The 19,071-nt window shown below is 42.9% G+C and overlaps 1 protein-coding gene across 3 annotated transcripts; it reads right to left on the reverse strand.

The window, feature by feature from the left end:
- Positions 1–4,317: 4,317 nt before the first annotated feature.
- Positions 4,318–9,547, reverse strand: errfi1a (ERBB receptor feedback inhibitor 1a). 3 transcript variants are annotated; one of them, XM_031848815.1, is made up of 4 exons: positions 9,396–9,547; positions 6,662–6,867; positions 6,407–6,495; positions 4,318–6,144 (listed from the first exon to the last, which is right to left on the reverse strand). In XM_031848815.1, exons 2-4 carry the CDS (start codon positions 6,811–6,813, stop codon positions 4,988–4,990), a joined length of 1,398 nt encoding a protein of 465 aa, XP_031704675.1. In that variant the 5' UTR covers positions 6,814–6,867; positions 9,396–9,547; the 3' UTR covers positions 4,318–4,987. The 3 variants fall into 3 exon arrangements, with proteins under 3 accessions (XP_031704675.1, XP_031704682.1, XP_031704689.1); XM_031848822.1 differs by lacking the exon at positions 9,396–9,547 and having other exon boundaries at positions 6,662–7,787; XM_031848829.1 differs by lacking the exon at positions 9,396–9,547 and having other exon boundaries at positions 6,576–6,664.
- Between the last annotated feature and the right edge of the window lie 9,524 nt (positions 9,548–19,071).

Consider the following 19,071-nt stretch of genomic DNA (forward strand, 5'->3'; position numbering starts at 1 on the left):
AATGCACACACTGATTTTTCAGATTATCTGGCTGCATGTTTTTTGTTTGTTTTGGAAAGTGGGATGGTAATCAGAGTACCCAAGGGAAAAGCTACCATAGAATTCAACTTCTCTTGAAAATTTGACAAATTGCTCTTGCTATAACTAAAGTATATTTAGATATGAGTGAGCACAAGTAATATTCCAAGACTAGCACCTTGGATTCACTGTCAACATTTTATTTATAATATACAGGTCAGCTTTCCCAGCTCAGATTCTCATTTTTTGTTAGATATTATCCTGTGACACTGCCACAAAAGCCTGCTGTTAACTACCCCTTTCACTCACAATGAAGAGCAAAAATGGGCATCATTTTAAGAGAAAGAAGTTTATAAAAATAACATATAGTTGAACGTAGGAAAACATTGCAGATGTTTTATAGATGAATTAGAAATGCCATGTAGTTTGAATTGTCTTATAGATGGAATAATATGTTGTTGAGTAGGAACTATTTCAGAACATGCAGAATAAGCTATTTTGATCATTAAAGGTTTTAGGTTATTGATCGTGAATTTGCCTCTATATAGCTCGGATTTACAGTACATTACTATTGAAGAAGTAGGTTGCATTTAACTAATTCATATTTTAATTTTTTTTGTTGTGTGTATATAACAATAGCTGCTTGATACTCAATTTCAATTGTTGGCCTATATGCATCATCTCAACTAATTGAAGTCACTGAATTTGACCTCTTGGTTATGTTTGTGGTGTTGGTGTCTTTTGGAGAATGTTTCATATAATAACAGTATATCTGTAATGTCTCTGTTTAGCCAAAACGTGTGTAAACCCTGGAATAACCCTGGTGCATAGTGGTGCTAGCGCTTTTGCTACTTCCTGCTACCAACACTAACAAGAAGTCATTGCAAAAGTTGAGGATAGTATAGCATTAAATCGTATCACTCTACAACGCACTGAACCAAACAGTGAAGAACGGAAAAAATAAACTTCACTTGTTCCAGCCATAACCATAAATTATGCAATTGTTTTTCCAGGGCATGTCAACACTGCTTATGGCTACTCCAATGTCTTTGTGTCATTTTAAGTCGATTCTTACTGTCTGTACTTCATTATTTGCACTCTGTCTTACTTGAGCATCGAACAGCCTCCTCAGCCTTTTATGTGGTCTATGTCTCTATCTGGTGGATGAATAGTGGTACTGTTTTATAATAAAAGCATTGATCGTCAATACGTGCATGAGGTCAAATAGACCAATGTGTTGTGGTTTTCTTTGAATGGCAACGTTTATATAACATGTGTAGAGATCTGATTGATTGTTTTCCTAAATCAAAGCCAAAAAACTGCTGGATTTAGATTGAATTAATACCTACAGGGACATGCAACGTGTTTTACCTGAAAACGTTTCAAAACTCACCCACTCTAAAAGTGTACAGTTTTGTCCATCTTCATTTTAATATACCCAGTAACATATGCTGATGCTGACACCTGCAGACCTCTCGCAAGTGTTACCTTTATTATGATACCAATATACCTTGCAGTTGCAGAGACACACTGGGGCCTGAGCCAGAGGCCTCCCAGCATACCTATTTGTTTATGGCAGAAGTTTATGTCATTTTCTTTGCCCGCTCAAATTTTGATTGTATATCTGTATCTATTTCTGCAGCAGTGCAGACATGTGTTAAGCGCCAGTCTCAGAAAACCTGCATGCTCTCTTCCACTCAGACACCTGCAGACTAATCAGCAGAGGACACGAAGCAGTAATCATAATTACTGTCATAATTTTAATCATGAAAAATGTGTTGCACTTGTTCATCCATCAGCAGTGCCATTCAATGACTTCTATTTAATTAACTGAAATTATTGTAAAAAAAATAGATGTAGTTGAGACGCTACAAATGGAAGTTAAGTCCTATATGCTCGATCCCTGAATTGAACCCATGTAAGGGTCAAAATCCAATGATATATTTAAGTAAAAGATTCAAGTTGTGTTGACTAAAGCAAGCTCAGTCAGGAAATAAAGGTTTAAGAAGACGGAATCAGCCATAGAAACAGTTTGAGGGACAAAGTGACTTCATTTCACGAAGAATTGTAATGATCCCTTCTACCTTTTTTTACCAAGTTCGATAAAAAAAAGTAATGAAAATGGTGAAAGTGGAGCCTAAACATGTCTGAGCTCTGACCTAGAGCACAACAATACCTTTTAGTGCCACTGCAGTGCAATAATGTGTTTTACTCAGAAGCTAATCACAAACCACATTTGGATTCATTCTTGCCCCCAACAGACGTTCAAAATGAGCAGCCTGTCTTTAGTTGGTCACTACCCATGCTGTCGCCCAGCAGCTCCCCTAAAAGTGAACCAGGTGAAAGGTTTGGCCTGGATAGTTCAAACTACCGCCTTTTATTCGATTAAGACGATAGCGCTAAATCAATTACTATCAAAACAAAACCAGTACTTAAGCACTTAAGAAACCTGTGGGCGAAAAGCTGGCTGCCACAGAGCATCTAAGCAGTCATGCAGGAGGAGACCGCGTTATAACCAGGAAGAGGAAGGCAATACACTGTTTACCTGTTAGTCGACCATTGAAAGTCACTCTTCTATCTCTGGATAGAGGCCAGTCACAATAAGGCACAGCATGAGGGTGTGTGGGTGATAAAACAGGCCAAACAGCTGAGTTGAGAGTTTAGACTCGACAGATTCAAGAAACAGAATGAAGCAGGGTTATAAATAAGTCATTTTATTTTGCTTTCTTTTTAAAGAATATACGCATCAACTATTCATAACAAATGGAATTGTTAAATACTGTACACAGCATACTGTACTCTCCCAGTGCATGTCTTCACCACAGCAGAGAAGTTATTTCATGATAAACTAGTCTTCATTCAGTTTTATTATTTCTAATAAGACATATGAATACCTTAAGATTAAATAGTATCAGTGTATGATGTAAACATTTTTTCAGACATTTAAGTCAAAAGCAACATTGTGTTGGCAAGGTTGTGTGAGCAGGCGGGAGAGAGAAAGTATATTTCAATGACCGTTTGACCTTAGCAGTTATCTGTTTCCCAAACTGAACACCGTGTTCGATACCAAGGGTTACTTCAATACATGTGCTACATTTACTATATCATCCTGATGCTTCTTGAACAATCTACAACAATAAAAACCATATATTTTCTAGGCTGCCAGCAGCCAAAGTCTCTCAGACCACACCCACTGCAATCATGTAAGGCAGGAATGCATGAGCAGAACAGGAAAGTCCGTGTCAGGTAGGTAAACCCTGCACTGTCTTTGTACTGCACGTCTGTATTAACAGGTCAGCCTAACATCTCTGTGATCTAAGATCCACGTGATCTAAAATCTCTTTTTAAGGATATCCGGTTAGAATTACCTTTGTGTTACTCTTAAGTGAAGTGTACTTGAATTAAAAAGCAGTTTGTCAGGTAACATACAGAGCTGGTTACCTCGTCTTTTGCAGATTATAATTTTCAATGTTTTCTTAATGGGGAGTATGTGAAATATAGGATTATATCAAAGGGAGGTAGTACTTGAGGCAAATTAGTTCCAAGCAATTGCTCACAGCTTGACCAAAAAACAAGAATAAGCTCCTCCAACTGTTTCATGGAATTTCAGTGAGAATCGCATTCACTTCATGTTCAACAGGCCAATTTCTGTGCAACAAAACAGACCTGGACACTGAAAGAAAGCAATCACTTTTTAGAGGGCTGTACTCAAAAGCAGGTGCCGCAAATAAGCAGAGCACAGTAACAAGTATGGTTGATAGTTTCTACCGATCGTAGAAACTAATTTGTATAAAGTCTCACCGGAACACTTTTCCAACTGATGCTCACATGCACGTATGCACGTCCATGTCCATGTCCATACACACACGTCCATGTCCATACACACACGTCCATGTCCACACACACACGTCCATGTCCACACACACACGTCCATGTCCATGTCCACACACACACGTCCATACACGTCCATGTCCACACGTCCATGTCCACACACACACGTCCATGTCCACACGTCCATGTCCACACGTCCATGTCCACACGTCCATGTCCACACACACACGTCCATGTCCACACACACACGTCCATGTCCACACACACACGTCCATGTCCACACACACACGTCCATGTACACACACACACGTCCATGTACACACACACGTCCATGTACACACACACGTCCATGTACACACACACGTCCATGTACACACACACGTCCATGTACACACACACGTCCATGTACACACACACGTCCATGTACACACACACGTCCATGTACACACACACGTCCATGTACACACACACACACACACACACACACACACACACACACACACACACACGGAAAACATTCATTTACACAGATATAGTAGCCTGAGTAAGACTGAAACTTCATCAAGGTAGGGAAACCACATCAGTGTTGATGTACAATAGCAAACAGAAAAGAGATTTGTGTGCTAATATCCTTCATTTTGTTAAAAAATTAATTGGCCTTGTATTGAGACTTCATATATTAAGTGATTCATGATTAAATTACTGACCTTTTGTCCCTTACAAAAGCAGCGTCAATGCATCTCACAAAACATCCTCAACCTTCAAGACACAGAAAAACACTGAACCACATGAGGTTCAAGGCCCGCTTGTACCACGACATCAGCAAAAACCGCACAATATTGAATGCCGTAAAAAAACAAAATCATATAGAAAGTAAGCTCTACAATGTGGAATTCTCCCACAGTCTATTGTCAGAGATACAGTTTTTACATTAAGTATCTCAGCCGTGATAGCTACTTAGCATTACCAGTAACTGAATACAGTGCACACATACCCTGTGTGTTCAGAATACATAGGGGGTTAAAAAAATAAAAACGTAAAAGCAGCAGTTTGAGGGTTGTTAGCGTCCAGTTTCACCATTTTTTTCAAGTGGCTTTTGCTCATGTAAAGAGTCCTCTGCTACTTCCACTTAAACTTTTCAAACTAAATCCACATGTGCTTTCCTCCTGGTGTCACAGTCCCAGTCCGAGTCTGATACATCTGTATTGCGAGCTGCAGGGCTTTCCATGACCCGAAGAAATCTCTCTACACAAGGCGAGTCCACGAAAGCGGGCCGCTGAGGCAGGAGATAGTAATGTGTGGTGCTGGCCTTCTTGCCGTTCTCCATATCAGGGAGGATGCAGGGGGAGCCCTCACTGTTCTGTCTCTGTAAACCACGACAGCTTACGTATTTAGGATCTGGTGCAAAGCTTTGAGTTGGGGGCATCACCCCATTAACGTATGTTGGGAGGCTCTTGGGGCTGGGAGTGCGGGAGCTGCTTCTAGACAAAGGTTCCCTTGGTGGCACCTTGGGTGGTTTGTCCTCATCGCTGTAAGCCCCAGACGAGACCTCTGCTGACCAGCGGCGGTAGTCTCCTGTCTTGATTGTTCGTGGAGGGATAGGGGGTGGTACCTCGGCCTTATCCATACTTTGGGTGTGGCGTTTGTGGCACGTGAGGCGCAGCAGTGAGGGCTTGTTAAAGGATCCAGCTGGGCCAGAGTGCGAGCGTCGCAGTCTCCTCTGAGCTTTGTCCTGCTGCTGTCTCTGACAGACCGTTGGCTCCGGTAGTTCCTGTCGCTGCAGCTCATACTGTTCCCGCACTTCCTGTGGAGGATGTGCCTGATGCTGATGCTGCTGCTGCTGCTGCTGATGCTGATGCTGATGCTGTTGCTTGGGCTGTCTCTGGCTCTGCGGTCCTAATGGGCCGTCGTAGTAAGCATAGTTAATTTGCCCACAGTCCCTGAAGCTCCTTCGACTGGGGACTCCATATCGAAAGGGAGACGATTTGGGACACTGATCTGACACAAGGCAGCGGCTGTCGTCTGAACTTGTGAAAAATTCTACCTCTTTGTCCATAGCCTGCTCAGGGGAGATGTCCGTTTGTGGAGGGATGGGGGGCAGAGGCTTGGAGCATCTGTCTGGCGTCTGTGGTGGACTGCTGCACTCGTACACCGAGAGCCTCTGGAATGAGGGGACCACCTGGTCGTCATCAGCAGGACTTGGGGAGGATGGTTCGGCACTGCAGAACAAGGAGAGATGGGAGGGCCGGGATTTCTTTGGAGGTAATCTCTGTGAACTAGGACTGTGTTTCTGTCCTGTCAAGAGAGGAAAAGGAAGATTACATTAATAACGCAGTATCAACTTATAACGGTTGGTTAACGACAATCACAATTTACTACTTCAACTTCCTGTAAAAAAACACTTGCATGAACTACTAGCTTTCTCTATGCAAGGCAGGAATGCATGAGCAGAATCTAGTATGCATGTAGCAAATGATTCAAAGAAACAGCACATCCAAAGCAGCGCGTGTGTATTTCAGAAGACCTGCACTGTGCAGTTGACAGATCATGCACTTACTTTCATAATTTAGAGACGGTGGAGGTGGCCCTTTATGATGAGCACGAGAGCTGTGATCTGAGTGTGCAGTGTTCATACTGAAGTAGAAGCTGTTTAAAAAGGAAGAAAAAAACAAAATGAGTACCAGTAAGGACTTATCATCCTTATTTACAATAAATCTCAGACTGACCTGAATCATAAAAGTGCAGCACGTCATGCAGATTTTCAACAAAACATCCCCTAAGGGCCTGTTAGTCTTGGCACCTGAACACTCACTTGTCCAGCTCATGGTGATGGCTCCAGGAGGGTTTGGATCCAGCCATGCTGTGACAGTAGCTGCCCCTCAGGAAGGGGTTTTCTATGGGAAAAGAAATCTCCTGGGCAGTCAGGCCCACTGTGGACATGCTCCAGGCACACTCGGGTCGCATCAAAGTCAGGAAACACTCAGATCACCCGGCTGGCTGCCCCTGCTTCTGGTGTACCTGTAACACAGCCAAGATACAGCCATGAATGATGGAAAAAGGGGGGTGAACGCAAAAGTAGATGAAGAGAAACAGAACATGGGGTAGCACATTGAAAAACACTCTTTGTAAGCAGAGCCCACATCCTCTACTGAAGCTAAAAAATAAATACAGTCCTGATATTGGAACAGAGAGCAAATTACCCAAATCTACACCCTTTCTGCTGCCCACCAAACCAAATATTTAGTCATGGCCTTGTGCTTTGTCATTTGTTTCCCTCTATCAAGACTAGACTACAATCTTCTGTGACAGAGGAATGATTAAAGCTCACTTTGGCAAGATTATAGGACTCTGTCACAACACACCAAGAGGACAGAGGACTCGGTCGTTCATAACTTTCTGGTCAAAGTATTGTACAAAGAAAGCAGAAAAGTAGTCGACAGACCAAAATGACGGAGAAGGATCTTGATGTAAGAATGTCGGTATAATGCGCAGATTGGTTTTTTTGTCTACTTTATTTATACAACTGGCCTGAAGGATACAAGTTAAGAGAGTTTTGTGTGACAATAATTGGTGCCTTATATTGATAAACAAATACAATTGCTATTTTTCCACCAGGTCACTGAATGATCTTTACATTTCAAATATAGTGCTATATTCAACAAGCTAGATTTCAACAATACTCAATCTTATGTGTCAACCCATTAAACCAACTTTCAGACTTCCATTTGTACAGGCTGTTCCAGCTCTTAATAAGTTTACAGTTTATTTTAAACTTGACTGTGCCGTGCTCCAGTGCTGCAATCTCGCTTGTCCTGAACAGCAGAGGAAAGGGCTCCTCCAGTTACCAGAGATATACCTGATGTTGCAAGAACTCGTCAAGTCAAATGACCTGAATGTTCGAGTCATGTCAAGTATGTGTCAGGGCTGAGTAAACAATGTGTACAATATTCAGGGGGGGGGGGGACCTGGCAGGATTTTGACATTTCTGGGGTCAGAATTTGTATGTAAAATCTAAACTAATATTTGTACCTCGCACTGGATTAACCTGTTCAGTGTGTCACAATCCCTGGAGACATGAGTTTAGAAGGTGTTATATCAAAGTATGCAGAGCCTTTACATTTTCAAGCAAGTGTATCACGGGTAGCTGTGGGCGTCTTTGTTTGTCTTTGACTTCAGCACCCTATCAGAAGTCCTATTTTTCAGAATGCAGCAAAACAGGTGCATCCGTCAGCCTGGTGGTCATCTCTTCTAGAGACCACAAATGAGGTGCGTGCACACACCCAGAGACACGCTGTCCTCCTTATAATGTTGACGTGATGACTGAGAAGAACACGGCCCCCTCCTTCCTGGTCTCCTATGAGCCATATTTACGCGCTGCACTGACAACTGGTGAGAAACAAAGCTCTAAAACAACAGGAAGTCTGGGGCACCAACATGAGCCAAACTGCCCACCAAGGCATGCAATCCCTATGCCCAGGGTCGTCGATTCGGTTTGGCGGGGATGGGAAGCAACATGATCCCCGATAATGAACCCCGGGGGCTTGTGCTTCCTCTTGCAACAGGTGCAAAGACAGTTCATCCTGGCAGTTAACCACAGGAGAATGTACAGGCAACGGGATAACACAAATGACGTGCCGTGCAGAGCATTGACCCTCTTAAGAGGGAATTTACTTCCAGTCACTTAATTCAGATCATTTGGCCAGAGAATGAGAGAGTCTTTATATGGTCGAGTCTGGCCTTTCTGTTTGTACAATAGGTGGACATGCTCAATGGGAGTGTGAAGATAAAATAGGGCCCATGGGTGCCGGAAAGGAAGAGGTCGAATGGGGTTAGCAGTGACAGTAGGAGATAGCTTGCCTTTGATTCAGGATTGCAGTAGTCACACAGACCTTGAAAGAAAGAGTTCACACCCCGCTCATGACATCCCTGCAGCGGTTTCCGAGCAACCATACCCGCTCTACCTGTGCGGCAAGCAAACAGCGCGCACACCCCCTCACTTTACCGGATTGAGATAATAATGGTTAAAAGCCCTCTAGCAAGGAGGTGACTCACACCACAAGACAGCTATCTGGCAAGGACAGGTAATGATGATATAGAGTGGTTTGTCATTTCCCTTTAGTGGAAGCGGAAACGATTTAAAAACAAATGGATAATGTTGACTACATAAAAACAGTTATAAGTTTGCAATCGATTTAAAGTTATGGAAGGGCTCAAACGTTTTATATCCATCATAGAAGACAGACACGGTCTATATATTTAGTGAAAGTTGTAACATATGTTCCCAATTTGTTGCTCATTTATCCAAGATCTTTTTAAATCCTCGAAATGTCGGCTTGAAGACAAGTCGCTCCTCTGAATGGCTTAGAAAGAACACATACACATAAACAAATAAACGAACAAACAAAAATACACACGAATAAGCCTAACCTCAATGTTGCATCCAACAGAGGTGTCTGTCGCGCTGGCACCAACATACAAAACAATAGACACGGGCTCCTACTTACAGCAGCCAACACCAGACATTTCAAAGCTCTTTCTGAACTCACCTAAATAACTGTTACAGTTTTCCTCCGCCGACTCGCTCCTAGACTCCTCTTTGGTGAAAAATAGCTCCTCGGTTTCTTTGGTTTGTTTGAGTCTGTAATGGTCCGATTGCACCAGAGACAGCACGCCAGCGAATAGGTGGCGCTCCGGCTATACTGTGACACTTTTATATAAGTCTAGTATTGTAGTGAGCGATATTTTATAAGCGCGCTGGCTCCGCCCGGAACACTTGCCCTTAAAGGCGCAGTCTTCATTTTCACCACGTCTCTCTGCAGCGTACGTGCGGCAGTAGGCTACAGGCTGAGTGTAGGCTATATGGGACATAAACGCAGGTCTAATTTAAGCATTACGTTAACTTGATGTGATCAAAGTCTGCCTTTAATTAGAGGACAGAGCATGTGTGAACATAAGGATACAGTCAGCTGATAAAGTGCTGCAGTGGGGGACATGCAGGATACAGTAAACACCTCAACAATTAGACTGTTGGACATGCAGTTGCTCTGCGATTTGGCTACAGCTCAATGGGGATTGGTTGATGCAGTGGAGTGATGTTTATTCATAATTGTATACTCTGCTTTGCAGCAGTGTAAAGTGATAATTATAAGATGCCACATCATCCTGGTAGTTTGGCCTTTAAAAAACTGTTCATGTCTTGACCTATGTTGTACTTCAAATGTGTCTCCTGTGTGGTTTAACAAACAGCAAGCATACGTGCTGCAGTCAAACGTCAAACTTCATGGATCTGCAGGGAGACAGAGGCAGTAATGGGGATGGCTCCAGGGCAGATAACACAGACAACGGGAAAAGCAACACAGACAGAAACACCGTTATCTGCACAGCTGATAGCTGAATGGAGCCCAGATTGTTTAGCAGCTCACTTATCAGATTCAGATTCAGATTATTTTGGCTGGACCTGTTTACCTGCCATGATGTTCACTTAAACCCAGTGTAATTAGATAACCCAGGCTACAGGGTTGATGTCAACTGAATTCTCTTTGTTTCTGTTTCGGCTAATATGTGAATAATCTTGCATGCGCCACCCCTCAGTCGCACACCCTCTATTTTCAGTCACTTAGCCTACTTAGATCTTAAGTGGTGTTGTATTAACTATGTCATCAAATCTAACCGAGCTATACAAACCCAACACTGACATGCACGCTAACCAAACACAGCGATACAATGGCTACAAACAACTCATATGTTGAATCAATAGTGGCAGAAAGCAGAGGTGGGTGCAGAGAGAGAACAGAGTGTTCTTGTGCCTGAGTTCGTAAATCCTTTACAGCTTGGGCACGGGGGCCCCTCAAAGCCAAAAGGCTTATCGTGACATATTTGGCCCCTACATGGACCAGGCCACTGCTAATCCCCCTTTATAATTTCAGACACATTTTTGGGATTCCCTTGGCCAGTTGACCAGCCGAGGAAGGGGTTTTTGCTAGGTGATAAGTGTGGATGTGAATAATATGAGCATCAGAGTTTTGTAAATGATTTACACGTTTGATGTGATGGATGGTGCAGGAAATACTCACCTATGGCGCTACATATTGTGGGAGGAATGAAATGTAATCAAATCCAGTTCAATAAAGCGTCTGCTTATGTTTATTTCTGCTTCACATCTCTGAATCTGTTGGTAAAACTCTTTCCATGTTTCACCAAACAGACACACTCAGTGGGATAAATAGGCTTCACAGTCTCTACTCCCACTTCAGCCCCCCTCCCCTCCCCTCCCCCCCTTCCCCCCTTCCCCTCCCCTCCCTGCTTGTGAGCCACATCGTGATGTCATCACTCACAGGAAGTTCCTTATAAAGTTAGTCAGGGAGGGGAAAAAAATAAAAAAGTCAGGGAGGGAGATAAGCATCCACAGCTATAAGCAGCTCTGATGACAGTTTGAGATGTCAGATGAAAGAAATCGTGCCAAAGTGGATGTCCTTCTCAGGAAAAGTTACACTGCCTTTTCTTTGGTTCTGCTTCATGACTCATGCTGAAATTTATCCACCATATCCAGCATCCTCCAACCCCCGAAAAAGTTACACCTTCAGCTCGTCTCACATTCAGCTGCACTTGGAACAGAAAGGAATTTCCCTTTGTGGCTCACACTTCAGAACAATTGTATACTTACGGCGTGACGCTTCAGTCCCTCAGCTTATTAGGAATCCCTCAACAACATGAAGGGAAGAGTTTAGATAGAAATGAAAAAAACAACAACAGCGTATTATCAGTGTAAATGATTTATTGACTATGGAGGTCACAGCATTGATTGCTTCTGCCTGCAGAGGTAATTAAATTACGTGCATAATTAGCCTACGTCCAAAGTTCACGCTGATATAAACACAGCAGCAGAAGGGTCAGTGTTGTAGTAAGGTGACGTAAAGCCTGTGAGTCTGTCAAAGATTCCAGTGAATAGGTGATAAACTAGCTGTCCCTCTGTTAAATTGAGAGATTATTGTAAGCAAAGTCTTCAACTTCCTCCCTTTAGACATGAGAATTGTGGCCGATGTTGACACCTTTACGAATTACCCTATGTTAAAATCCGGGGTGAAGTAGAAATCTGCATAAAGCCTATTATATTATACCTCTGTGGTATTGATCAAGTCACACTATTCCTTTGGAAGCACATTTTCAAAGCTTTTGGGAAAATAATCACATTCACTTCCATTATATTTACCTTGTGGCAGAAATTATGTCTCAAAACTATGACAAATAAAGTTAAAAGTATGTGCACAGCTAAGGAAGTAAAGGAAATATGGATTTGTTCATAGTTGGGGTGAATTGATTTGACCTGACTTATTTTTATGTATTTCTTGATTGTAAAAGAATTAGTGACTCTTGACAAGTGCTAACAAATAAACTGTTGTAAGCACCAATAATGTCAAACACTTCTTAAATACCCACAGGGAAATGCACCAATAACTCATGGGTAGGTTTTACTTTTTAGTTCTATATGACAACTTTGGTGAGCTGAGCTTCCAGCCTGTGAAGTTTAGGGCAATACAGTTGAGACTTACGCTGACACATCGCCGTGTATTAGTTCTGGATCGTGGTTTCGTCTGGCAGACCCACACACACTTGGCTCTTACCGTGGAAACAATACACAAATCCCCAGGCAACGGACTGTCATCTCTCTCCACTATGTAAATACGACCATATTAAAGCACTTCTACTTGGTAACCATACCGAACTCCTGAGAATCCTGCAGCTGCTTCAGTTATTAATCACTTCCTGTATTGGTACAAAGACTTCTGGGAAATGGAGGGTAAATTATGAGTAGCTTGCCTCACACACATGTATTTTCAATTCTGGAGAGTAACATAATCAAAAGCAGCAACGACGAGTCATCATTGCATCACTCCTCGACATTGTTTTGTTGAGTGGTTCAAGTGCCGCCACAGCCTGCTGTTAGTAATGGGTGGAGCGAGCCACACCGCCTCCTTGATGATGACAGGGTGTGTTTAGTCTCCATGACCCGAGGATCATTTCAGACTTAGACCGGGGGAGTTATTGGCGCGCTCATCCTATGACTGAGGCTGAATCAAAGTCATGCTCGTGATTATGATGGCTGAATATCAGTAATGCTAACATACTGTACCAATTCTTCTTTTTTGGATTACGGGCAGTAGTAAAAAGAATGGGAACATACACTCACAGTCACACATAATCCCTGGCACAGACACCCACACAAACGCTCTCATTTGTGTCTGGTGTTCGGGGAGAAGCTGTGAAAACGACAGCTGTGGTGTGATGGAGAACGTCACGCTGGTTCTCCAGCTGCTGGTTCAGAGCCAACTCTGCTCACAGGCTGCACCACCGGAGCTCTACAGGATTGACTGACGCAGATGGAAACCAGCTCCTTTCCGGGCCTCACAGCTAATGTTCAGTGCACAGAACATCAGCTTTCTGTTGCCTACATTTTCATCTTCTGTGCTGGCTGCATCATTGAATCCTAAAGGGTCTAGTGAAGAGCCTGTTTCCCGCAATGTAATGCCTGTATTGTATTTCAAACGTCCAAAACAGGAGTTTCTGGTATTTGATTGATGAGTATCCCAGGTTTCCGTTGTTTTTGATGTCAGCCTGCAGAGGAGAAGGTTTAGGTTTTGCTTAATGTAGCAATCTGTTAATCTTAGGTAACAACTGATTTCCTGGCTCAGCCTCACTCATGGGGGATATTAGATACTCAGCACACAGCAGGACCCAAGGCCCCCGGGTCCGCTGATAGAGATTTCAGATGTTGTCCACCAAGAAGATCACCAGGCTTGCCCTCAAAAGGGGACACCTCTAATGCAGAAAGGTATAAATCAGTAGCCACAGGGCTAGACAAACACATGTGTAATGAAGGATACAGTCCACAGATGAGCTACAGTCAGTGAACTGAACGAGTCCCGTTTCCCCATTTGTGTATGTGTGTGTCGGTGTGTGTGTGTGTATGAATAATGTCATGCAGTAGGGTCTGATGACAGGCCCTGAGTCATTCAGGGCAGAGTATCCGCTTTGTTAGAGGGCCTTTTGTTCCATTCACACATGGATTTAGGGGCCCTGATGAAGTCAGCCAGACTACCTGATCTGACGCTGGGCAGGAGCCACATTAATTCCTCACAACAGAAACGCTCTGGATCACCGCTCACACAAGCCTCTTAACGAGCAAGCCTACTGGATCAGGAGAATGCAGATGAGGTCCAGCTCTCATTTTCCATCTCTTATGAGCAGATTGGCTGTGCAGACGCATATGTTTGGGGCAAAATGTGGCGCTTCAAGGGAGAACCATGCGTGGGCGGGAATGCAGTCCTGTCCTCAACTCAATTTTCAGGGTACGAGGACTATTACAGCCTTGGGGTTTCACAGTGGAAGCTAATGATTAATTAAACTGTCATCTAATTAGCACCACAACATCATTGATGCAAAGTCACACTAACCCATGGTGTTATTTCGGAGAACACTGAATTCTGGGCAGTCACAGCTGCATCAATGTGTTTATTAAAGGTCCCTTAGAGGTATTCATGCATACTATACAGAACTATTCCTTTTCATTGTTTTAATGTTTCATGTTAAAATAAACAATATACAAAAAGGTGAAAGAAAAACCTAAATATATTCAAGGATTGAAGGATATTCAAGGTTTGTTTACACAAACAGTATGTAGTGAAATTCAGGGTGGAAAACCCTTATGGCTGAGATTTAAAAAAAAAAAAAGAATGCAATGAATACCAATAATTAAAATAAGAATTTGAAAAAGGAAACAGGATGAAAACAGTAAAGTACAGCAAGTACAATAGAAGAATTTGAATGGATGAATATTGGCTCAGTGTGTAGGTGGGTTGTGCAAGTTTTCAGTTTATTAATATGTAATGTTGTATGCAATTGTAAAGCAAACTACATAAATTTGTATGCTGGGGTAAAAATATACAAATGTTAAGAGTATTACATTACTCGTGGAACAGAGTAATTGTGATTTAGCTTCTCAAACATAGTCATGCTTTGTTCTGTAGGTCTACTGTGTGTTCAGTGAACTAACCGTTTCTAAAACAGTGGGGTCACTAAGACAGACCGCTTCTGTTTGAAGAGGCGATGAAATGTAGAATGAACTGTTGTTATGCCTTGTGCATTTACCATACGTCTCAGTTTATCCTTGCCTTCTTTTTGCCTTCTGGCAAACCCTGCTGACACTCTCCTCACCGCACCGCTGTGGTCCCCAGTAGGAAGTAAATCAGCCAGGGAGCCGCCCCAGACCAAACACTACAAGGGCCTCTGGAGCCTGAAGGCGTGTGGGAGGTGTGCACCGAACTCACAGGGCACAATGTGCTTGTTACTTCCTCGTCAAGTGAAAAAATAGACTTTGCTGTTTACACAGACGTGCACGTAACCTCATATTGACTCGTGAAAAAAATCTGTGCACATACAGACGCTTACACATACTTGAGTTTACACACAGACAGATGTACAGACAGGCGCGCACATGTACATGCTTAAGGCAAACATTTTCATTTTCAGAACACTTTGAGAGCACTAGTCTATACTTAACACCCTCTAGCCACAAATCTCTCTCTGGAACTATATTTACTGTAAAGCCCCCTCACATAATTACTCCTTCATTTGGAGCCTTCCCCGATTACCCTTTACTGACAAGCATTGTGAGATATCCACTGCACAGGAAAATAGTGTCATTTTACACTTCTCTAAGAGATATCACACTCATATACGTGCGCTTCTGACCTCAGACTGCCTTTGTTGAAGGACTGGCTTTAAATAGGGGCTCATGTCGAAGTGGTTAAGACACATTGTGACACTCTGCTTGCGTTAAAGAGCCTTTCATGTTATCTCTCGTACACCGAACCAGGCCCCGAACGTGTCTGTCTTCAGGAGACATTTTCAAAAGAATTAAAGAAAGGAACGATTTCTCTAGTTTTACAAAAATAGAACGTATGACATCCCGTTTGTACAGCATTAACCAATACTACTCTCGCAGAACAGAGAGAAAGTATTGTAAATAAACAGCTCATGTTAGGTTTCCACTGTGAATTTTTAGGGAGATTAACCATATAATACATCGGACAATAGAAAACATTGCTCTTTGAATTAATCCGCCCTGATAATTAGCCTTAATTAAAATGCTGCCATAATAACCTGGAATAACTCTGCCCTGAATACACTTGAGCACAAAGCCTCAGATGAAAGCGTGGGTAAGTTTCCATGAGCATGTGTGTCTGCGACGTCTGAGACATCAGTATCTGTGTCCTTCATTTGGAGGCGACTATATCCGGCCATCCAATTACCAATCCTGTTTCCTTGACAAGGATAAGCTTGGCTATCCTGACTACCGATGATAGTCTCGACACATCTGCTCCTCCTTTGATTATTTAATCATATCCATTTCCGTAACCCTTATCGTCAGACAGGATGAGGAGCCTAATGTATACATTAGTCCCACCACAAACAGGCATATGAATGTGTTTTCCCACAGATTGAGCCTCTCAGGCCACCATCGTGTCATAAACAAGAGAGAGTGTGTCAATCACAGTGTGATAGACAGACCACACAGACGAGGAAGAGGCCTGTCTTTGAATGTTTACTCAGATTATACGTATATATAGTTCTAACCGAAAGTAAGCATCTTGAAATGCAGCAGACGTCGCCAAGAGAACACAATGGCAGTTTGTCACGTTGAAGGGCTTCAGAAAAAAACAATGATGGCAAAAGCAGTCACACCTACTTGGCCATGACCAGAGTAAGAGAGTAGAGTTACAGTTACTTTGTTGAACGCGATGGTATATTATAAACTCCTGTTGTTTATATTTAACAACATGCTGCTACACAGTGAGTGCTTTGAGTTTATCCGGCATAGCTGCAATCTTTTTTGAAGTGAGTTTGCAAAGTGTTCACATCGGGACACACTAATTAACTTCATGCTCATTAAAATGCTGAAAGTAGCTCCTTTGAAATACTGTCGGGAATGCTGCGAACACCACAAAAATCCCTGTGATATCTTTCAGAAAAAACAAACTATTTAGAAATGTCTGATCTCTGTGTGGTGAGAAAGCATGATGAAAGTCAGAATGTAAAGGTGTTTTTACATTAAAGTCCACTGATGAAGGGCTATCTGCAGCTCTGCAAATTGTTTCCTATTTGTAATGGAGAGGGGAAGCAGGGGAGGCTCTAACACATTCTCTCAAACTGTGCCCAGCTCTAACTAGTGGATGCATACCAAACTCAGGCCAGATAAGATTGTAAGCCATTGAAAGAGGTCCAAAACACCCAGCTCTTCTCTCCCCTGTTCCAACAGCTCCTTTCAGGGATATCTCTACTTGAACCTCTATCAGGGCAGGAAGCACCCAGCCGACAACAACAGCTCTGCTTCCTCTGGCTTTTCCCCTGACGTAGGAAACTAAGCTAATGGGAATGGGTGTCCTTGAAAATGAAATATGATGAGTTTGAGTTTATGATGCACATGCAGTATGTCCACATGCACCTTGTGTCATTGCGAGCGTAAGAGTGGGACATATAGCGTCAGCAGAGCTCAGAGCACAGGCAGCACTTCATGGGAGTATGTCAGCATGTTGTTGGCACTCTGTGTGAGAAGAAGCAGACGCAACCCTAGATGTGTTTGCCTAGTCCCCGGTTGCCTGTTACTCAGAAGAACAGTAGACACACAGGGGAAGAATGTTTTTTTTAATGGGACAGACTTCGGTCTGAAGGACATGCTGGCCTGCACCGAACACCTTACTTATACAAGAGCACCACTCCCTGCTGTCTTCTGGCCTTTTGTGTTGGCATAGGCACGTGTCTATGTGACGTAATACAGATCTCTCATGTGAAATGGCTAGAGCTCGGCAAACAGAGCTGTGTCATGTTGTTCCAAAGCCAGTGTAGTATTGGTGATATTGCTCAGATCTTTGTCAGGAATTGAAGAGAGCATTTCTGAGGCTAAACATTCCTAAAAATCGACTTGATGATTCACATGGAAAAGAGGGGGTTTAAGAGGGAAGGGTGTGAGAGAGTTTAAGAAAGATGGGTCAGAGAGTAGTCACAGGAGAGAAGCCACCCACACTTACCGCAGATGCTTGACTCATGCGGTTTGGTTGGCACACGGCTCTGGGACAGGGACATTACACTGGGACTCCTCTGCAGGATGTGCTGCCTGGCCCCTGAGAAGGAGCAGAGCAGAGCATCCAAACCACTGACAGCAGCTTTCACGACTGGAGCCACAGTGACCAGTGACTGATTAGAGCGGACACACAATTATCCAAATCATGACATACAACCCTGCAGAGAGCACACAATGTCAGAGCTTGTAGTCATGCACGCCATGTCACACAGTAAGGGTGTGTAGCATGCTTCAGCAGTGAATAACTGAGCTCTGCAACACTTTATACTTCTGTGTGTCTGATCACTTCTTTTCTACATCTAAAAGACCATCATTTGTTTGTTTTGTGCTTTGTTTGAACAGTAGCCATATACACTGTTGACACATTGTGCTTGTTATTGCTCTTTTTCTGCAATCTCTAATCAGCTCTAACAGGGTCAATCATTTCTGTGTGGTGGTCAGAGAAAATCAGAAAGAGATATCGCTTTCCTTCCCATGCCAAAGTAAGACATTTGGGAGGACTTTATGCAAATGAGCTGTGGTGCAATCTCCTTTCTGAGAGTATTTATTGTTCCTGTCCCATGTTAGCTATCAATGTGAGTTGTTATGATCGTATATAACACCTGATGTTTTGTTTTAGCACCTGGCCTCTCTTTCCTGTTTTCATGTGTCCCGAGTCACTTTGTGAACACTCTGTTTCTCTCCGGCTTGTGTAGCCAAGCTGATAAAACCCTCCCTCCTATGGACACTTAGATAAGAGCCTGTGATTACGACATCTAGAATGGTTAGTGTGCACTCTTATTGGGGCACACACACATGTGATGTGTATAAATCTGTTCTTACCAGCTCTCCCAGGGCTTTAGGGTGATTTCTGATTGGATGTGTTGAAATCTTCTCAAACTACGGAAGAAGAAGGAAAAAAAAAACATTCCTGTCATCCCACTAAGCCCTCTGGGGCAAATTGCACTTAGTGCAAACACTTAACGAATGCTTCAGGTCTTGTCACCATTTGTTAGATACTTAGTTATCCGATTCTGGAGTTACTACACAACAGTACAGTTCTTTTGTGTGACACAAAATGTAAAACTTTCCTGGATTGCACGCTG

This window comes from Anarrhichthys ocellatus, unplaced genomic scaffold, assembly GCF_004355925.1.
Source record: "Anarrhichthys ocellatus isolate YVR2014 unplaced genomic scaffold, GSC_Weel_1.0 scaffold1, whole genome shotgun sequence".
Lineage (NCBI taxonomy): Eukaryota > Metazoa > Chordata > Actinopteri > Perciformes > Anarhichadidae > Anarrhichthys > Anarrhichthys ocellatus.